This window comes from Peromyscus californicus, unplaced genomic scaffold, assembly GCF_007827085.1.
Source record: "Peromyscus californicus insignis strain IS unplaced genomic scaffold, ASM782708v3 Scaffold_5__1_contigs__length_169319896, whole genome shotgun sequence".
NCBI lineage: Eukaryota > Metazoa > Chordata > Mammalia > Rodentia > Cricetidae > Peromyscus > Peromyscus californicus.
This window is the reverse complement of record NW_026294573.1, coordinates 103,234,515-103,253,294: the sequence shown is the minus strand read 5'-3', so window position 1 is coordinate 103,253,294 and position 18,780 is coordinate 103,234,515. Positions and strand designations below refer to the sequence as shown.

General features: G+C 43.6%; 1 protein-coding gene across 1 annotated transcript in view; it reads left to right on the top strand.

Annotated features, from left to right (window-relative positions):
* The window catches only part of Melk (maternal embryonic leucine zipper kinase), a 74,576-nt gene extending 57,106 nt beyond the window's left edge, over positions 1–17,470 (top strand). The window contains 6 exon segments of the mRNA XM_052716543.1: positions 3,140–3,250; positions 4,769–5,000; positions 9,220–9,316; positions 10,465–10,633; positions 13,318–13,421; positions 16,567–17,470. Coding sequence (XP_052572503.1) covers positions 3,140–3,250; positions 4,769–5,000; positions 9,220–9,316; positions 10,465–10,633; positions 13,318–13,421; positions 16,567–16,744 — 891 coding nt within the window. The 3' untranslated portion in view covers positions 16,745–17,470.
* The last annotated feature ends 1,310 nt before the right edge of the window (positions 17,471–18,780 follow it).

Below are 18,780 nucleotides of genomic sequence, written 5' to 3'. Positions count from 1 at the left end.
TCTTGCTAGACCTTATGAATATCTCCCATCTTTTCTCCCTTCTTGATCTTTTGACCAAACTCAGGATTAGATATCGGTGCAGTTGACCACCATGTGAAGTCTGTGAAGTGAGGTCTTCTCATTCCCAGGCTGGTATTCTGTCTAGGTTTGGAGGGTTTTGTTAGGCTGGTTAGCATGTCTTTTGTCTGTATACTTAGTGAATCAACCTGTTCCTTTTCTTGCTGATTTGGTTAAACCCTTTTAACCATCAGGTTCATTTGAGTCCAAGAAGGCTTTACAATATGGGCTTTGTTTTTCATCAGGGTAATTGCAGAAAGGTATTATTTACCTCTACAGTTAGAATAGTTACTTTAGCTAAACATTTCAATTTACTCACCTCAGTTAAGATACCTGGGACATTCTTCTGAGCCATTGGCTTTTCTTGTATCTAAGTTGGCGTGGTCTCAGTAGATGGCTTCCTTGATCTAAAAAGGATCCAAGTGGGAAGATCTGAGAAGATATTTATTCTACCGCATAGTGAATATTTACCTAATAATTTCATTATTTGGACAGTCATACTAGTGAACCAATTTTTATAGCAGATGATATTTTTTAATGACCAGAAAATAAGTAGAATCAAATTTTGAATTCTTTTCTGGTGTTTATGCAAATGAGTGAACCTTGAATAGGCCATATAGTTTCTTTGAGCCCATTTTCCCCTGATAGGATAGCCTCTTTTTCTAGGGTTTTGTTTTTAAGAAAATAAGTAATTCTGACTTAGCAATCAATTGATGGTGCTCTCAGTGAGAAAATAATGAAGTCTGACTGAGGAATCACCAAAGCCCACACAGTCACCAACAGTGTTCAGGAGCCATGGGTTTGGAGAGCAGATCTATTGAGTGTGGTACTTGCTCTTGAAGTAGTCCTGCTGCGACAAAGTATACATACACAGGGCCACAGGGACTCTACACCTCAGGCAGTGGGTTCCAGGTAAAGGGGCTGCTGTGGGGACTCTGGAAAACAGGAGTGGCCACCATTGGGAGATCCAGACTGGACCAGCAGTTGAGCTTGAATTTAGAAACATGGAAAAGAGGAGCATAGTGATTGGGACAAAATAAATGTAATTAGCAGAGCTCAGGTACCAAATTGTGCTCCATTTATCCTGATGACAGTGGGCAGACTTCTTTGATAGGGAAGAGCTAAACTCTGGGGAACTTTGAAATGCTGGGTCACAGTGGTTGACTGTTTAGTAGGTCATGGGGAACCATTGACTTCTGAACAAGAGAGATGTAGATGTAACCAACCGTCTTATTAAATAAGAAACACAGAGCCAATACAGAGATGAAAGCCAAGAGGTCAGAGCAATAGCTAAGAGCTAAAAACCTTACCCTTCACTGTCGCTGTTGTCCTACCTCTCCAAAAGAGACCTATTTCCTGTGCGTCTGTCTTTTTTATAGAGTTTCTGTTCTGCCTTCTCATTGGTTGTAAACGCAACCACATGATCTCCTAGTCACTGCCTGTCTGTACAGACCTCCAGGTCTTCTATGGTTGGTATTGAGATTAAAGGCATGTGTCTCCATGCTGGCTGTATCCTTGAACACACAGAGATCCTCTTAGCTCTGCCTCCCAAGAGCTGGGATTAAAGGCGTGCACCACCACCGCCCAGCTTCTATGATGGCTTGCTATTAGCTCTGACCCCCAGGCAACTTTATTTATTAACATACAAATAAAATCATATTTCAGTACAAATAAAATATCACCACAGAGAGAGGCAAAACAGTGATTTTGAAAAATGTATCCAGTGGTAGGCTGGAGATGCCTCAGTGGGTAAAGGCATTTGGCAAACTTGACACCTGAGTTTGATAGCCAGGTTCCACATGGCAGGAGAGAACTGGTTCCCATAAGCTGTCCTCTGACCTGCATGTTTGAGCATACACACACACTGAAATAAATAAATGTAAAATTAGAAAAAATGTACATAGAATTGTTCAGTCAAAGATGCTGTGTGTATGGTTATTGCCTACTGTAGATAGCGTCATCACAGCCATCTTTATACAACACTGAACTTTCCCCCACTAGGCCTAACTTAGCATCAGTGTTTTTCTCAGCCTGGCACTCTATGCAGTGAATTCTTATTGATAGTAATTGGCAACCCTGGAGAACTCTCACAGTAGGCAGAGAGGGCAAGGTTGCCTGTTTGAGTAACGTAGATATGAGAAGATTTGGACTTGAACTGCATTAGCTGTAAGTTTGGGCATAGGGATGTAGGTATTAGAAATTCAAGTAAACGTGCCTGGTCAGGTTAACAAGATGCTGAGTAGTGTACCATAGTCTCAACCTTTAGGCTATGTCTAGCATACTCTTAGTTTGTATAGGGCAAGGATGAAGGAAAATAAGGAATCTGGTGGTAGTGTTAGCATAGGCCCCTAGTGTCCTGTTTGTGAACGATCTTTTGTAAAGCTAATTTACTCCTGGCAGAAAAAAATGAGCTATACTGTGTGTTTTTAAAATTTACTTATTTATGGGGCTGAAGAGATGGTTCAGTAGTTAAGAGCACTGGCCGCTCTTCCAGAGAAACCAGATTTGATTCCCAGCACCTCATGGTGCCTCACAACTGTCTGTAACTGCAGTTTCAGGGGATCTGACACCCTCTTGGCCTTTGTAGGCATGATGCATGTATGTGGTGAATGAACATACATGCAGACAAAAGATGCATACATATAAAATAAAAATTAAAAAAATAACATTTTGATTGAGATTGTATAATATATATGTAGGGGTGGGTATACATGCCATGGCATGAGTTTAGAGGTCAGAGGACTCCTGTGTGGAGAGTTCTAGGGCTCAAACTCAGATGGCCAGGACTGCAGGGCAGGCGCTTTTCCTGCTGAGCCACTGTGCTGGCTCCTGTTACACAGTCTGTCAGCAGCTACGTCCTTCCCAGCTTCCGCTTGGTTGGGGCTTTATTTGTAAACTTGCAAATGAGTTGTCTACTGTCACTGTGGAGTACTGATAAGCTAAGTAAATTATATACCATCTAACATCTAGCTTGTCTCTTGTCCCTGCTCCCAGGGTGTCTCCCTAGGCCTGCTATGTGCTGTTGTAAAATTTGAATCGTGGTGTTGTTTTTGCTAACTTCTTTTACCTTTTAAATTAATAGTCAAAGAATCTGAGCCTGGAAGATATGACCACAAGTGACGATAGCTGTGTAGCTGGATTAATAGACTATGAACTGTGTGAGGATAATTTATCAGCTCCCCAGACACCACAGGTAGGTAGTTTTATTACTACTTAACGCAGAATGCGTGTCTTAATTATAAACACATCTAGTCTAAGAGGAAATCAAGTCTGTGCTTGTAAATTTGTTGAATCTCTAAGCCACTGAAGACATTAATAGAGATTATTGGAATATTAATGAAAGAGAAGTTAAGAAAACCAAAGTTCCATTTTGGAGCTCGTCATTGCTCCTCCCCTCTTTAAATGAAGTATAATTTGCATGTAGTTAAATAGTTGAAATTAACCCTTTTTAGTGTTTAGCCCTGTATGTTTGACAACATAGAGCCACCAGGAATTGTGACACAGTAATTCCATCGCCCCCTCCAGGTCCCTCAGGCCCCTTTGTGTGAACTCTCTCCTCTTAACTCAGGGCAGCAACAGATATGTGTTTCTCCTCTTCTGAGAATTTTTGTTTTAATCCTGCTTTGTTTGTTGGACTTCTTAGGTGTGCGGTTCAAAGTTTCCCACCAAATATGGGACTTTAGAACCATTTTTTCCAAATACTATTTTTTGCTCCATTATTAATCTGTCTTTATTCTTTTTTCTTTGTGTTCCTCAGAGTAATTTGATCCACTTGTTTCCAGTTTGCTGCTTCCCTTTCTAATGCCTCCTGAAATGCTTCGAATTATTCTAATGCTGAGTCATCTCTCCCCTCCTGTCTGTCTGTCTGTGCCTGTCCTGTCACCCACCCCCCACCCCCATCTTTCTGTGTCTGTCTGTCTGTCTCTTTCTTGACTGGACCTCACTATGTAGTGCTGGCTCCCCTAGAGCTCACAGTGTAGCTAGCTCCCAGACAGTGGCAATTCCTTCATGCCTCTGCCTCCTGAGTTTTGAATTATAAGGATACACCACTATGTCCAACTAATTTTTAAAATTACTATACTTTTCAATCCTAGAATTTCTGGATAGTTCTTGTAAATAATTTTGTCTCCATTGATTGTCTATTAATTGTGGTGTTGGCCCTATACTTTAGTTCTTTAAGGCCTAGCTTTTTACTCTTAGAGTCCCAACCTCATTAGGTTGTGTTGATGTGAATGTGGAAGTTGAGAAAAATTTGGCAACAGCAAAATGTTTATGAGTATAAAAGGATCCAAGATTAATTTAACACCAGCATGTGATGAGCCTGAGGTGTTCCTGGTTGTGTTTGCCTGTATTGCATCATGTGATTTCTCTGTAGCCTCCATCCTGAGCACTCAGCGTATGAGCCGTGCACCACAGATACTACACATGCTCCACAGTGGGCCACGAAGGTTGCTTGAGATGCCTTGGCTCAGATTTGAGGTCATCATTTCCTTAAACTTCTCTTCCTGTTTGGGAATTGAAATGTTGATCTGCCTGTGCTAAGGAGAACTGAAGGACACTGCCAGGTGTCCGGCTGTTGCCAGCAGTGGCCTCTGGGTAGCATTGATGTTCACAAGAACAGTACAAGGTGACTGGCTGAGTGTTAAGGTAGGGTGTAAAGAAATGACCTGTCTTCTTCAGTGTGCTTTATTCAGTACCTTTCTTCCTCCAGGTTACCAAGCACTGGGCAGAATCAAATGATGCGGCATCTAAATCACCAGCTCCAGTAGTATGCAGAGCATTGGCAAATAAATTAAAGGACAAAGAGAATGTGGGCACTCCCAAGTCTGCTGTGAAGAACGAAGAGAACTTTGTGTTCCCAGAGCCAAAGACTCCAGTTAGTAAGAACCAGTATAAGAGAGAAATACTCACCTCGCCAAACCGTTACACGACACCTGCAAAAGGTATTTGCTAAGGGGACTAAGCGGAGGCTTAAAGGTCAAATGTCATTTTTACTGTTGTAAATGAACACATGGACTTCTGGAAGTAACTAGCCTTGTTCTCTGGCTTCTAGGGCGGGTTGGCTGCCTTTACATATATACTGGCATTGGTGGAAATGGAAACAGTGCTTACCCTGTAATTCTCAGATGGTGTTGTTACTTTATTTTCCACATTTTTAAAAAATATTTAATTTACATTTATGTCTCTGTGTGTATATGCTGTGTGTGTGTGTGTGTGTGTGTGTGTGTGTGTGTGTGTGTGTGTGTAGGGGGGTATCCAAGGAGGTTTAAAGAGGATGGTGGGCCCCCTGGAGCTGGAATTACAGGTATTTGCCAGCCACCTGATGTAGGTGCTGGGAATCAAACTCTGGTCCTCTCTGGAAGCACAGCAAGCACACTGAGCTGCTCAGCCATCTCTCCAGCCCCTCCCTCCCACCTGTGGGATTGAAGCATAGCACCATAGGAGAGCAACTTAGAGCTTGTCATGTTTCCACAGTGGAGGAACCTGAGACTCAGAGGAGCGAATGCTATGCCAAGGTCCTATGTCCAGCCTTAGCCTCTTCATCCCCACTGAGGATGACTGAGGCTGGTGTTTCTGCTGAGCTCTTACCATCTGGTTCTCTGTTGTGGTAACTTGGTCCTGCCCTGCGCTGCAGCAGTACTGCTGGAGTCCAGAAGGCAGGGGATCTGTGACTCCTCCCATTTCCCCTGGTTTCCTTTTCACTGTAATCTTCAGCAGTTATTTCAGCTGTCCCCCAGGACACGTGGTGTTTGGCCGCTGTCTTATCTGGACACATTCTGCTGTGTCAGTGTAAGGCCACTTTGCTAGGATCAGGTCTCCCGGAGACAAGCGGTCGATGTATGCAGCAGAGCTCTGTCGTGTTTACTGCAGACTTTCATGCTTTGTAGTAGGGTCATATTTGCTGAGTGAAGAAATAAACCAGAGCTGGAAGCAGTTTTATTTACCTTGATCTATATAAAAACGGTCTGTGTCGTTTTTAACCACAGCAGCTAATTTATCGTCTTTTCCCCAGCAGTTGTGTCCTTCTGTTGTGCTGTATTGAGATCCTAATGAACCCCAACTCTAAGGGTTGCCCTGTGAACTCCTGCTAGGCCCCTTCTCCCATTGTGCTTCTAGTTTGCTAGTAGGATCGACCACCACTTCAAGAGGCCATCATATTATACATGAAGGCATGGTGGAAGATTTTGCTGAAATATTTGCTAGAGTTCCATTATTGTGTTAATGGAATTTTTCATTTCATCAACTCATAGTCTTCTCCAAATGTGAGGCCAGTTTGATATGATGAGGTGTGTTTGTGTGTGGTTGTCTGCACTTGTCTCAGTAAACTGCAGGTTTATTAAGAGCATAGTAGGATCTCAAAAGTGGTTGCCATTTCATCTTTCCCCAACAAAGGTTTCTGTCTTTCATTATTCCTCTTAATATAATTGCACTGTCTTTTAATTTGTTTATTTTTGCTTTTTTGAGACCGTGTCTCATGTAGCCCAGGCCAACCTTAGACTCACTGTGAATATGTAGGTGAAAAGGATCTTGGAATCCCCCCTCCCCCGTGCCCACCCCCACCCACCCCCAACCCCACCCCCCGAGACAGGGGTTTCTCTGTGTAGCCCTGGCAGTCCTGGAACTAGCTCTGTAGACCAGGCTGGCCCTGAACTCAGAGATCCAGCTGCCTCTGCCTGGGATTAGAGGCATGTGCCACCACTGCTCCAGCTGACCTTGAATCCTTTTTTTAAAAATAATTTATTTAGCTTTATTTTATGTGCATTGGTGTTTTGCCTGCATGTATGTCTGTATGAGAGTGTCAGATCTTAAGAGTTACAGACAGTTTTGAGCTGGCATGTGGGTGCTGGGAATTGAACCTAGGTCTTCTGGTAGAGAAGTCAGTGTTCTTAGCCAGTGAGCCATCACTCCAGCCTCCGACCTTGAATTCTTGATCCTCCTACTTCCACCTCCCAATCCTGCTGGCATTGTAGATGTGCACCACCTTGCTTGGTGGAGACAGAGGCGGCGGAGGGGAGGGGAGAGCGCAGAAAGAGAGGAGAGAGAAGAGAACTTGTGTGTAGACCAGAGGTCAGTCTTGATTGTCATCTTGAGGAATCACCTACTTTCCTGAGACAAAGTCTTAGTGAGACTGAGGCTTGCCAATGAGGCTGAGCTGTCTGTCCAGCAAACCACAGGGACCCCATCTGTCTCTGCCTCCCCAGTGTTGGAATTAGAAGTTCGTGGCAGTCCATACCAGGCTGTTTTTTCTTTCCACCAGGGTGCTAAGGACCTAAACTCAAGTCTTCAAGCTTCAGTCATTTCCCCAACCTCATTGAGGAACCTCAAAGAAACAAACACAACAGCAACAAGAACCCTTTGACAACAGTCTTTATTATTATACTTTTTTATTGTTGATGCTGTTAATGGAATTCTAAAGGGTTTGAAATGTGGATGGTTTGAAATGTAGTTTACACATCTTGTCCCTGCGAGACTGTGTTAGTGAAAAACTTAATATTGGCTGTTTTCTTTAAAGAGAAGCGCCTCCACAGAGAGCAAGTGCTGAAGATGTAATTGGTAGCTTCCACTAGTGTGTCTTACTTTTTTCTTTTTTTTGACATTAACAGTAATTCCTGTGTGTGACTCCTATGTAGTCCAGGCCGTGGTAGTTGTCATAGGGCAGCTATATATGTACCACATTTCTCTTAGGACACAAAGACAAACTTTTTAAAAACAGCTATTTTTAATTACTATTTTGTTGTTCTTGTGAGCCTCGAGGGAATAGAATTTATTAGTTAAAAACAAAGTCCCCACTTAAAAGTGCATTGTCAATATTACCACTAAAGTACATAAAACCTGTGTGTATGTGTTTTCCTGGGATTGAACACAGGGCTTTGGGAGTGCTAGGCAAGTGCTCTGCCACTGCGATACACCCCCAGGAGATCATTAAAAAACAAAAACAAAAAACAAAGGCTACTCAGTTAGTGGTAACCAGATCTGTTGATGCCCATCTGTGGTAGACCCTACCCTATGTAGGGTAAAGCACAAAGTTCTGGAATAAAGAAACAGTCAATTAACAAAACTCACACGGAACTTTTTTCAAACTTCAGAAGGAGATCAGTTTCTTTACCTAACAGGAATTAAATGGGGTTCTGAATCGAATTAACACTTTTCAAGTATGCTTCAGTTTGTAGTGAGGTTTATATTTTGTTTTAAATAATTGCATGTAAAGCAAAACCGTTTTTTTTTTTTTTTTTTTTTGGTTTTTCGAGACAGGCTTTCTCTGTGTAGCTTTGCGCCTTTCCTGGAACTCGCTTTGGAGACCAGGCTGGCCTCGAACTCACAGAGATCCGCCTGGTTCTGCCTCCCGAGTGCTGGGATTAAAGGCGTGCGCCACCACCGCCCGGCCGCAAAACCATTTTTTTAAAGGGGGTTTTGTTTGTTATATACCTTAGACTGGACTTGAACTTGCTATATAGCAGAGGTTGGCCTTGAACTCTGGAGCAGCCTGCCTCTGCCCCCTGAGCACTGGGATTACAGGTGTGCTTTATGGCACAAGATGATTTTGTTTTTAATATACATCATCTGGAAACATTTTCTTATATATATATTATATATAATAACATATATTATATATATAATTTTTATTTAAAAAAAGATTTTCTTTCCTTTTACATACCAACCCCTGATCCCCCTCCCTCCTCTTCTTCCACTACTCCCAGCTACCCCCATCCCACCCCCATCCCCTCCTCACAGAGAGTAAGGCCTCCTTTGGGTAGTCATCACAGGCTGTTATATCAAGTTGGGGCCAGACCTAGCCCCTCCCTCCTGCATCAAGATTGAGTAAGGCATTGCACCAGGAAACATTTTTTTAAAATTATTAGAGCCAGAGCCGGGCGGTGATGGTACACGCCTTTAATCCCAGCACTCGGGAGGCAGAGGCAGGTGGATCTCTGTGAGTTTGAGGCCAGCCTGGTCTACAGAGCGAGTTCCAGGACAGGCTCCAAAGCTACACAGCAACACCCTGCCTTGAAAAACCTAAAAAAAAAAAAAACAATTATTAGAGCCAGCAATTTTACTGGCCAAGTGGTACCAATATTTTGGAGTCAATGAAGGAAGTGATGTATGTATTATTGATTGGTATTGTCAGATACACATGGTGTGTATTTGCTGTTTTTCTAATAGCTAGAAACCAGTGCCTGAGAGAAGCCCCAGTCAGAACGCCAGGGAAATCCACAGGAGCAGACACGTTAACAACGGGTGTCATCAGCCCTGAGAGGCGGTAAGTATTGCTGTTCAGACTCCATCCATTCTTAGTGTAGGTCATGGGATTACTCTCCCCCATGAGGAAGCCTGGCGGAGGGAGTGGAGCCGAAGCTACCGGCATTGGGATGACTTGTGTGTGAGGACGGGCCGTGGCCGAGCATGGGACTGTGCTGGTGCTCTGCCTTCTCGGGCCCAAGTCATGAACCCAGAGTGGGGCCTTAACTAAAGCACAGCAAGCTGGAAGGCAGGGTCCCTGCCTGTGGCCGTGCACTTCCTTCTGCTTCTCTGCCAGGAGAGTCTGGGTGTACACTAACAGTCAGCATTCCCCCAAACGGTAAAACCACTAATTTAGGTTACAAAGAAAACCAACTCATTTCTCTAAAGGCGTAAGTGAGCCTTCACTGCATTTCAGTTTTTTTTTAGAAGCATGATTTATTTAGGGGAAATAGAATATAAACTATTGAATGCTGCTGCAGCTATTATCTTTTTTAAATGCCTTTGGTATTACGGTTGGGTAAGAAGATAGTCTCAGTTATTGGAGGTGTACACAGAAGTGTTTCAGAGTAACGTATTATGATACCTTCAGGTGGCTGAGCAAGCATGCACATGTACTTAAGCTGTGTATTGTCTGTTTACATAGAGAAGCCATTGACCAAATCTTACTAGTTGTTGACCCTAGGAGGGCATGTGGATGTCCGTTGTACTGATATGTTCATGTTCCTATGTTTGATTTAAATAAAAAAGTGAAAGATCTGAGCCTTGGCATAGGCCTGGAATCCCAGCTACTTGGGAGACTGAGGTAGGAGGTTTGCAAGTTCAAGGCCAGCCCAGGGAACTTAGTGAAGATCTTGTCACAAAAATAAAAGGTAAAAAGAAGGGCAGGGGTATAGCTCATTGGTAGAATGCCTTCCTAGTGTAAGTGAGGAGCTAGGTTCAATCCCTGTTATCTCCTAAATAAATGAACAAAATGTGAAAGGACAAGTAGTTTGGTGGGGGAGTGAACCTCTTTCTGATGGGAGATGGCTTTAGTGCCCCTCCCCAGAGGAGGATTGAGGTGGTCTGACTCTGGCACACTTACCTGCAGCCCTTGGTGCTGTAGAGGGGCAGGCACAGCAGCCGGGAGGGCCGCAGGACCGTGCCGCTAGCGCTCTGTTGGTCTTGAAGGTGCCGCTCAATGGAGGTGGATCTCAACCAGGCACATATGGAGGACACCCCTAAGAGGAGAGGAGCCAATGTGTTTGGAAGCCTCGAGAGAGGATTGGACAAGGTTCTCACGGCACTTACAAGGAGCAAGAAGAAGGGCTCCGCCAAAGACGGGCCAAGAAGGCGAAAGGCAAGTGGACCAGAGTCTACTACCGATTTCAGAATCGACTCTTAACTGGGTGTCTCTAACCCCAACCTCTTTGTAGGGTCTCTAACCAGGGCAGTCGTCTTCCCTCAGCCTCCCAAATACTGGGGTTACAGGCATGTGCCACCACCACCTCACCGGGTTGCACTGATTTATAGTCTCTCATTTTCTCCCTCCCTCCCTCCCTCCCTCCCTCCCTCCCTCCCTGTGCGTGTGCGCGTGTGCGTATGTGTATGTATGCATGCCACTGCTCGTCCACCCAGTGTGGGATCCAGGGATTAACACAGGTGTCAGGTTTACATGTCAGGAGCTTTTACCTACTGAGCCATTTTGCCAGTCCATCCTTTTGCTTTTTAAAAAGAAATGTATTGCTGGGTAGTGGTGGTAAGAGTTCCAGCACTCAGGAGGCAGAGGCGAGCAATGTCTTGAGTTTGAGGCCAGCCTAGTTAGTCTACAGAATGTCTAGGACAGCCAGGGCTACACAGAGAAACTCTGTCCTGAAAAACATACATACATACATACATCAAATAAATTTACTGATTTTTAAAATTACCTACTTTAAATTGCCTATTCATCAATACACAGTTTTTTTTTTTTTTTGGTTTTTCGAGACAAGGTTTCTCTGTGTAGCTTTGCTTCTTTCCTGGAACTCACTTGGTAGCCCAGGCTGGCCTCGAACTCACAGAGATCCGCCGGCCTCTGCCTCCGGAGTGCTGGGATTAAAGGCGTGCGCCACCACCGCCCGGCCAATACACAGTTTTTGAGTAGTTAGTGCATGCATGTTCTTATGTGGTGGGTTTTAAGAATGTATAGTTGGGCTGGAGAGGCTCAGTGGTTAAGAGCAATTGTTGTCTTGTAGAGGACCTGAGTTCAGTTCCCAGCATCTACATGGTGGCTCACAACCTCCCATAATTCCAGTTTCAGAAGAGAGGATGCCCTCTTGTGACCTCTGTAGACACTAGGCACACTCGTGATGTATAGACACACAGGCAAAACAGTCATACACATAACATAAAATAAAAACCTAAAAATAATTTTTTTCAAGAATGCAGAGGTTATTTAGGTACAGTCACCCTCTTCAAAGAACATATAACTTTAATTCAAATAATTCAAAATCACACACATTGATCACAGGACAACATAGAGGTAGGGAAACATGGGATGTATATAGGAGAAATTAAGAGCTGCTTTCACGTTGGAGACTTGTGCCTAGTTGTCCTGTTTCTGGCACGTTTGAAGAGTCCCTGACACAGATGCTTTCATAGGTTTTCATGAAATATTTGCATGCATTGGAAATTAACTGGAACTTTAAAAACAGTGGTTTATTGTGTGTGTGCACATGCATACATGTGGAAGTCAGAGGACAGCTTGCAGGAGTCTGGTCTCCTTCCACGGTGTGGGTCCTGGGGATTGAACTCAGGCCATCCAGCTTGGGAATAAGTACTTTTACTCACTGAACCATCGTGGCAGCCCTCATTTGAACGTTGAGTTGTAGTATGTGTGAGGAATATAGTGAGTGACAGGCTGGGCAGACAGGCTGGAAGGGCATTAAGGGCCTGGCTAAGAGGTTTGCATCTTATTTAATAACCCTGTTATACTTTTAAAGAGTTAATCTATTGGTGTAGACAATATACTTGATAGGGAAGGAAAAAAATAGGCTATTAGCAGTTCTATTGCTGTGAAGAGACACCATGACCAAGGCAACTCGTATAAAAGGAAGCGTTTAACTGGAGGCTGGCTTACAAGGGTTAGTCTGTTGTCATGGTGGGAGCATGGCAGCAGACATAGCCGGCAGATGCTGGAGAAGTAGCTGTGAGCTGCATCCTGATCTGCAGGCCGCAGGGAAAAAGGAACTACTGGGCCTGGCATGGACTTGAAGCCTCAAAGCCTATCCTTAGTGACACACGTTCTCCAACAAGGCCACACCATCTTTTCAAACAGTTCCACTCCCTGGTGACTAAACATTCAAATATAAGAGCCTATGGGGCCGTTCTTTTTCACACCACCACATTCTATTCCCTGGTCCCCAGAGACTTGGAGCCATATCATAATGGAAAATGTATTCAGTTCAACATCAAAAGTGTTCATAATCTTTCACAGTCTCAACACTGTTTAAAAGTCCCAAGTTCAGCTGGGTGGTGGTGGTGCACGCCTTTAATCCCAGCACTCAGGAGGCAGAGGCAGGCGGATCTCTGTGAGTTTGAGGTCAGCCTGGTCTACAGAGCAAAATCCAGGACAGGCACCAAAACTACACAGAGAAACCCTGTCTCAGGGAGGAAAAAAAAAAAGTCGAAAGTTCAAAGTCTTTTCTGATACTCATGCAGTCTCTATACACACACAATCCCCCCCCCCCCCCCCCAGACAGGGTTTCTCTGTGTAGTGCTGACTGTCCTAGAACTCGCTCTGTAGACCAGGCTGGCCTTGAACTCACATAGATCTGCCTGCCTCTGCCTCCTGTGTGCTTGGATTAAAGGCGTGCGCCACCATGCCCAGCACATTTTTTTTTTTAATGGGGATAATACAGTAGTTTCTGATGGAGACAGTCTTACTCCCCACTGCTGTGGTAAAGCAGCTGCCTCAGCTGGCTGGTCTTGCAGTGTTCCCATTTGAAAAGGAGTTTTGAGCTTTTGTGTCAAGGTGAAGTCTGACTCCTCCCGTTTCTTTCTCAGCTGCACTATAACGTGACTACAACCAGACTGGTGAATCCTGACCAGCTCCTGAGTGAGATAATGAGTGTTCTTCCAGAGAAGCACGTGGACTTTGTGCAGAAAGGGTGAGCCGTTCCTGACCACCACGTTCTTCACTCTGCTGCCAGTCCCTCCTGGTCCCCACTGAAGCGTTCTCCCCCACTCTCCAGAAAGATGCTCTGGTGCCATTGTTCAGAGTTGGTTGTCTTTACATTTTCATCTCAGAATTGGGAAATCTGGACTTCCGTTTATTTTAGGACAGTCCTCTAGGTCCTTTCATTTTCTGCTTTGTTGTGCTATTTGTCAGTTGTAATCTTAATCAGTGAGATACTTTGGACAAGTGGAAGCTTGTAGATTGCATCTCTGTGACCAGCTACCGTATGGAGTTAGTTTTCGGTGGGTTAAGGAAGGTAATTCAGCTGAGTATCCCTGCTGAGTGAGCTGTCAGAGGCTCCATGGTGTGATCTCATGGTCTGAATAGCCAGTTCTCTTCTGAGCATGCAAACTGTTCCTATTTCTAAGAATTTCACTAAGTACTTTTTTTTTTTTTTCTCCCTGAGACAGGATTTCTCTGTGTAGCCCTGGCTGTCCTGGATCTCACTCTGTAGACCAGGCTAGCCTCGAACTCACAGAGATTCATCTGGCTCTGCCTCCCGAGTACTAGGATTAAAGGGATTAAAGGTATATGCCACCACTACCCAGCCACTAACTACATACACTAACTACATTTTTTTTTTTTTTTTTTTTTTGATTTTTCGAGACAGGGTTTCTCTGTGTAGCTTTGCGCCTTTCCTGGATCTCGCTCTGTAGACCAGGCTGGCCTCGAACTCACAAAGATCCACCTGCCTCTGCCTCCCAAGTGCTGGGATTAAAGGCGTGCGCCACCACCGCCCGGCAACTAACTACATCTTTAAAATGACTTATTTATTTTAATTTTAGTTTTTATGTGTATTGATGTTTTGCCTGCGTGTATATATGTGAATCTCATGCACGCCTGGTGCCTGCAGAGATCAGAAGAGGGCATCAGATCCCCTGGAACTAGAGTTATTGATCATTGTAAACTGCCTTGTGGGTCCTGGGGATTGAACCTGGATCCTCTGAAAGAGTAGTCATTGCACCTAACCTCTGAGCCATATCTTCAACTCTGTTCATTTATTTGATAAAGAGCCTTCTATGTATCCCAGGCTGACATGGATCTCCTGATCTGGGTTGCCTCAGTCTCCCAAGCACTGGGATTACAAGCGTCTATCACATCAGCTTCTAAAATGCCTTTATTAAACAGCTGTGTACAACTGTTTATTAAATTTACCAAAAGCATGCAGACAGGATAATCTATATAGAGTTTGGTTTTTTGTTTCCTTGTTTACTCTTTTGAGACAGGACCTCATACTGTGTATCGTCCAGACTGGCCTCAACTTTGTATCCTCCTGCCTTTGCACCCAAGCTCTAGATTATCTCTGGCTGACCTGGATTGCAATTGACTAGTCCAGGGTGGCTTTGAACTTGTGATTGTCCTACTGCCACCTGTGAAGCACTGGGATTACAAGCTTGTGCCACCATGACTATTCTAGAGTAATACTTTAAAGACAATCTTTTGTGAATGTATCATCACTCATACTCTGTAGGTGTGTTACCTACGTGAACTTCTTTCAGCCTCATTAGAACATTTGTCTCACTCATTCTCAGTGCTTCTTATTCGTGCTGGTGTTTCTCTGGCCCCAGAAGCTCTAGCTGAATCTCACAGGCCTGTGCTGATCTTCCTTTGGCATGTGACTCAGCAGCAGATCACTAGCTGAAATCTAACTAGTGCTTTGACCTTCTGACATCCTGAGCAACCAGAGTGGTCTTGAGGTGGCCCTCTCTGTTCGGTACTTTCTGTCTGCTTTACCTTGTGACGAAAAAAGGGGCAGCATTCAGCTTCTCAGTGGTGTGATAGCTCATATTCTTTCTTCCAGTTCTACAGAACTAAGCTGTTCTTCACCTTCCTGTGGAGACTCTGCTCCCTAGGATGTTCCTTTTGACATTTCTGATATTGCTGCTTATATTCTAAGATACTCTATTCTTTCCCTCAAACTCACTGTACTAGGCAAGACAAAGAATGATGTCTTGTGAAACTTCATAATAAATCATAAAAAAGTGCAGTTGTGCTTGGTGGCATTTGCATGACTGAGTTTGAGGCCAGCCTAAGCTTTATGGTAAGTTCCAGACTAGTCCGGGCTATATGGAAAGATGCTGTCTTTGTTGTTTGGTGCTTGTTTATTTTTGAGACATTCTTATGTAGCTCCAGCTGACCTCAAACTTGCTATGTAGCAGGGGATAACCTTGAACTCTTGCTCCTACTGCCTCTATCTCCCAAGTTCTAGGAGCCCATGGTTGCAAGACCCTGTCTCAAAACCCCCCCCAAATTGTCATACTTCTGAACAACAGTGCCTAATCGTATGCTTAAATATCTAGAGAGCTTAAATTTAAAAGAAACCTTAATGTTTTTGTGTTTTTATTTTTGAAGATCAATCACTAAGACAACTCTAATATTTAAAATGTAAAGTAATTAATTTTGTTTATATGAGTTCAGTCCATGCCACTTTCATAGTCTAAGCCCTATTTTGTGTTGCCACTTTGACTGCATATGCCCTATGCCTTCAGTGTGGGGATGCACTTCCCTGGTCTTTCTTTTGCTCTTCTTTTTACTGTAAAGTGTATCATAACTTCTAAAGTTGTATAGGGAAAATCTCAAGGCAGATTTCTTTCTAGAAGGTTAATTGCTTCAGCTTTATTTAAATGAAAGTCACAAGTTTCAGAGATAGCTCAGTGGTAGAGCGCTTGCCTAAAAAAAAGAATTGTCTAAATCTCCCTTGTTTTCCTTTGTTGGGAACACTGTGGAAATGACCTCACATTCTTGTATTACACTGTTGAAAAGGCCACATAAAAAGTGCCAGGTTTCCCAACTATGCATGGCTTGTACGGCTATTTCAGTAGGGCTCTCCTGTGGTTTGAGGGAGCATTCTGGTCAAGCTTTCTCACCTTTCCTTGGATCATCACTCAGCTTCTGGGGAAGCACCAGTCACCCCATCACTCAGCATGGCTAGGCCAGCTGGAAACTGCATGGAGAATTTATTGCTTAGAGAGAAATAAGGGCTCATTTCCCACCAGCTCTTAGAAGCTAGAGACCTCTCGAATTATCCAGAATACTTCTGGCTCCCTAACTACCTGGTATCTTAATGTTTTTCACAGTTACACACTGAAGTGTCAAACACAGTCTGATTTTGGCAAAGTGACAATGCAGTTTGAACTAGAAGTGTGCCAGCTCCAGAGACCTGACGTGGTGGGCATCCGGAGACAGCGGCTTAAGGGTGATGCCTGGGTTTACAAGAGATTGGTGGAAGATATTCTGTCTAGCTGCAAGATGTAACTGATGGATGGTTTCCATCCTGCCTGGATGAATGTGGATGTCATGCTGTGCACAAGAAGACCCGTGTGATTGGTTGGATTTTCAAGCCCTTTGGAAGCTCATTTCTAAATAGCCATCTTCAAGACCAAGACCCTTTCACCTTTTCAACAAAAAATTTTATTTTGTGGCTGAATCCAAGGCAACCAACCCTCTGTCATTTTCTCCTACTCTTTTTTAATCATGTGGCTTGGCATGTGAGTAACTGTTGATTTTACTGTGTTCACTTCCATGGGGGAATGGCAGCTCTTCCTGTGAGTCATTTTGATGTGAGTTTCTTTCTGAACTAAAACCATTTGTGAATATACCAGGCTTCTCTTTGTATCTGATTTTGATCCAAATAAACCTCGAATGGCTTTCTGACTGTTAAGTAGAGACTATTTGGAGTGTGTTTTATCTGTTATCAAATATGCCTTGGGCAGAAAAACAGATAAGAATTCATTTGCATAATTTTTTCCTGTCTCTGATTTAAGTAGGATTTATTGAGATCGTTAACTAAGTCACAGCTGTGGTTACCAGAGTTAAACAACACATTTAATATGTGGTATAAAAGCGTATTGACTCCAGTAAGTATGTCCAGTCAACAATGATAAGTATCCGAACTGCAGGTCCCATGAAATGTTACTTTATGCTAATCTCCCTAAGTCTCAACGTTGGCCCCAAATTTGTATTTTTATTTCATTTTATTGGTCTCTAAAGGCCAGAACTCAAGTTACATTTGTATGGATTTTACCAATTAAACTAGTTGGAGAAAAAATAGCAGTGTTTCTGGTCAGTAGTGAGGGAGTGTTTGTCATTCATTTACTCAATAAACATTTACTGAGTGCTTCCAAGCACTTGCTGCTGGAGCTGAAGCTGGTACTGTCTAGCAAGCCAGGGAGCTCAGAATCCGTCATGAGGGCCAGATGTTTTCAGTATTCACACAAGATCTGAGGGTAGAAGTGATGTTTTGGGGAAAATAGCATTTATTCTTGACAAATCCACAGGGATGATACACCAGACAGAGGTGGGAAGTATGATGTTCTTAACAGAATGTATGCAAAGGCAAAGCCTTTTCAGGTGGTGCTGAATAGAAGTTTTAAACGGGAAAGGAAATGACAGTAAGTATAAGAGAATAGATGAGCGTTGGAAATTTAGCCAAGATAAGGCCTGACGGGACCTGAGTGCCCCGCCCCGCTGAAGAGAGTGCCTTGGGTAAGCAAAACCAACTGCCGAAGGATTTACACTGTGCAGTGACAACTTTATTGACATGTAAGTCACATCTTACAGATTCTACCGTTTATAATTCAGAGATTTTAAAGGTGTACTCATGGGACAGTGAAATGGCTCAGCAGGTAAAGATGCTTGCTGCCAAGCTTACCCAGAACCCACATGGTGGAGAAAACTGACTCTTACAAACTGTCTTCTGAATCCTGTGTGCATGCTCTCCTCCCGCTCCTCTCTCCCATGACAAAATATGTGTAAAATTTTTATTAAATAAGGATTGGGAGATAGCTCGGTGGTAAAAGTATCTGCCATCCAAGTATGAGAACCAGAGGTAGGATTCCTAGAACCCTTGCAAATGCCCACCTGGAATTCCAACCTCAGAAGGTAGAGTCCCCAGAGCAAGCTGCCAGCTCTAAGTTTGACTGAGATACCTTGCTCAATGAGTATGGTGGAAAAATGATGAAGGATGATTACTGGCACCAACCTTAGGCTCTGTGTATATGTGCATAAATGCACACACACACCTGTGCACACATGTATGCACATGTAGGAAAGTGAGGAGATAAAGCTCGTTTGTAGTTATGCAACCATGTAAGATTTTCATTCCGACAGAAACCGCCACTGGAAAGACTCACTCTCCATCCCCTCAGCCCATAGCCCTGATGGACATACATTTGCTTTCTGTCTTTACAGATTAACTATTCTGCACAATCCATATAAATAGACTGTAGTTTCACGCTGTTGCTCTGACAAATACCATGACCAAAAAGCAACTTAAGGAAGGGAAGGGTTGG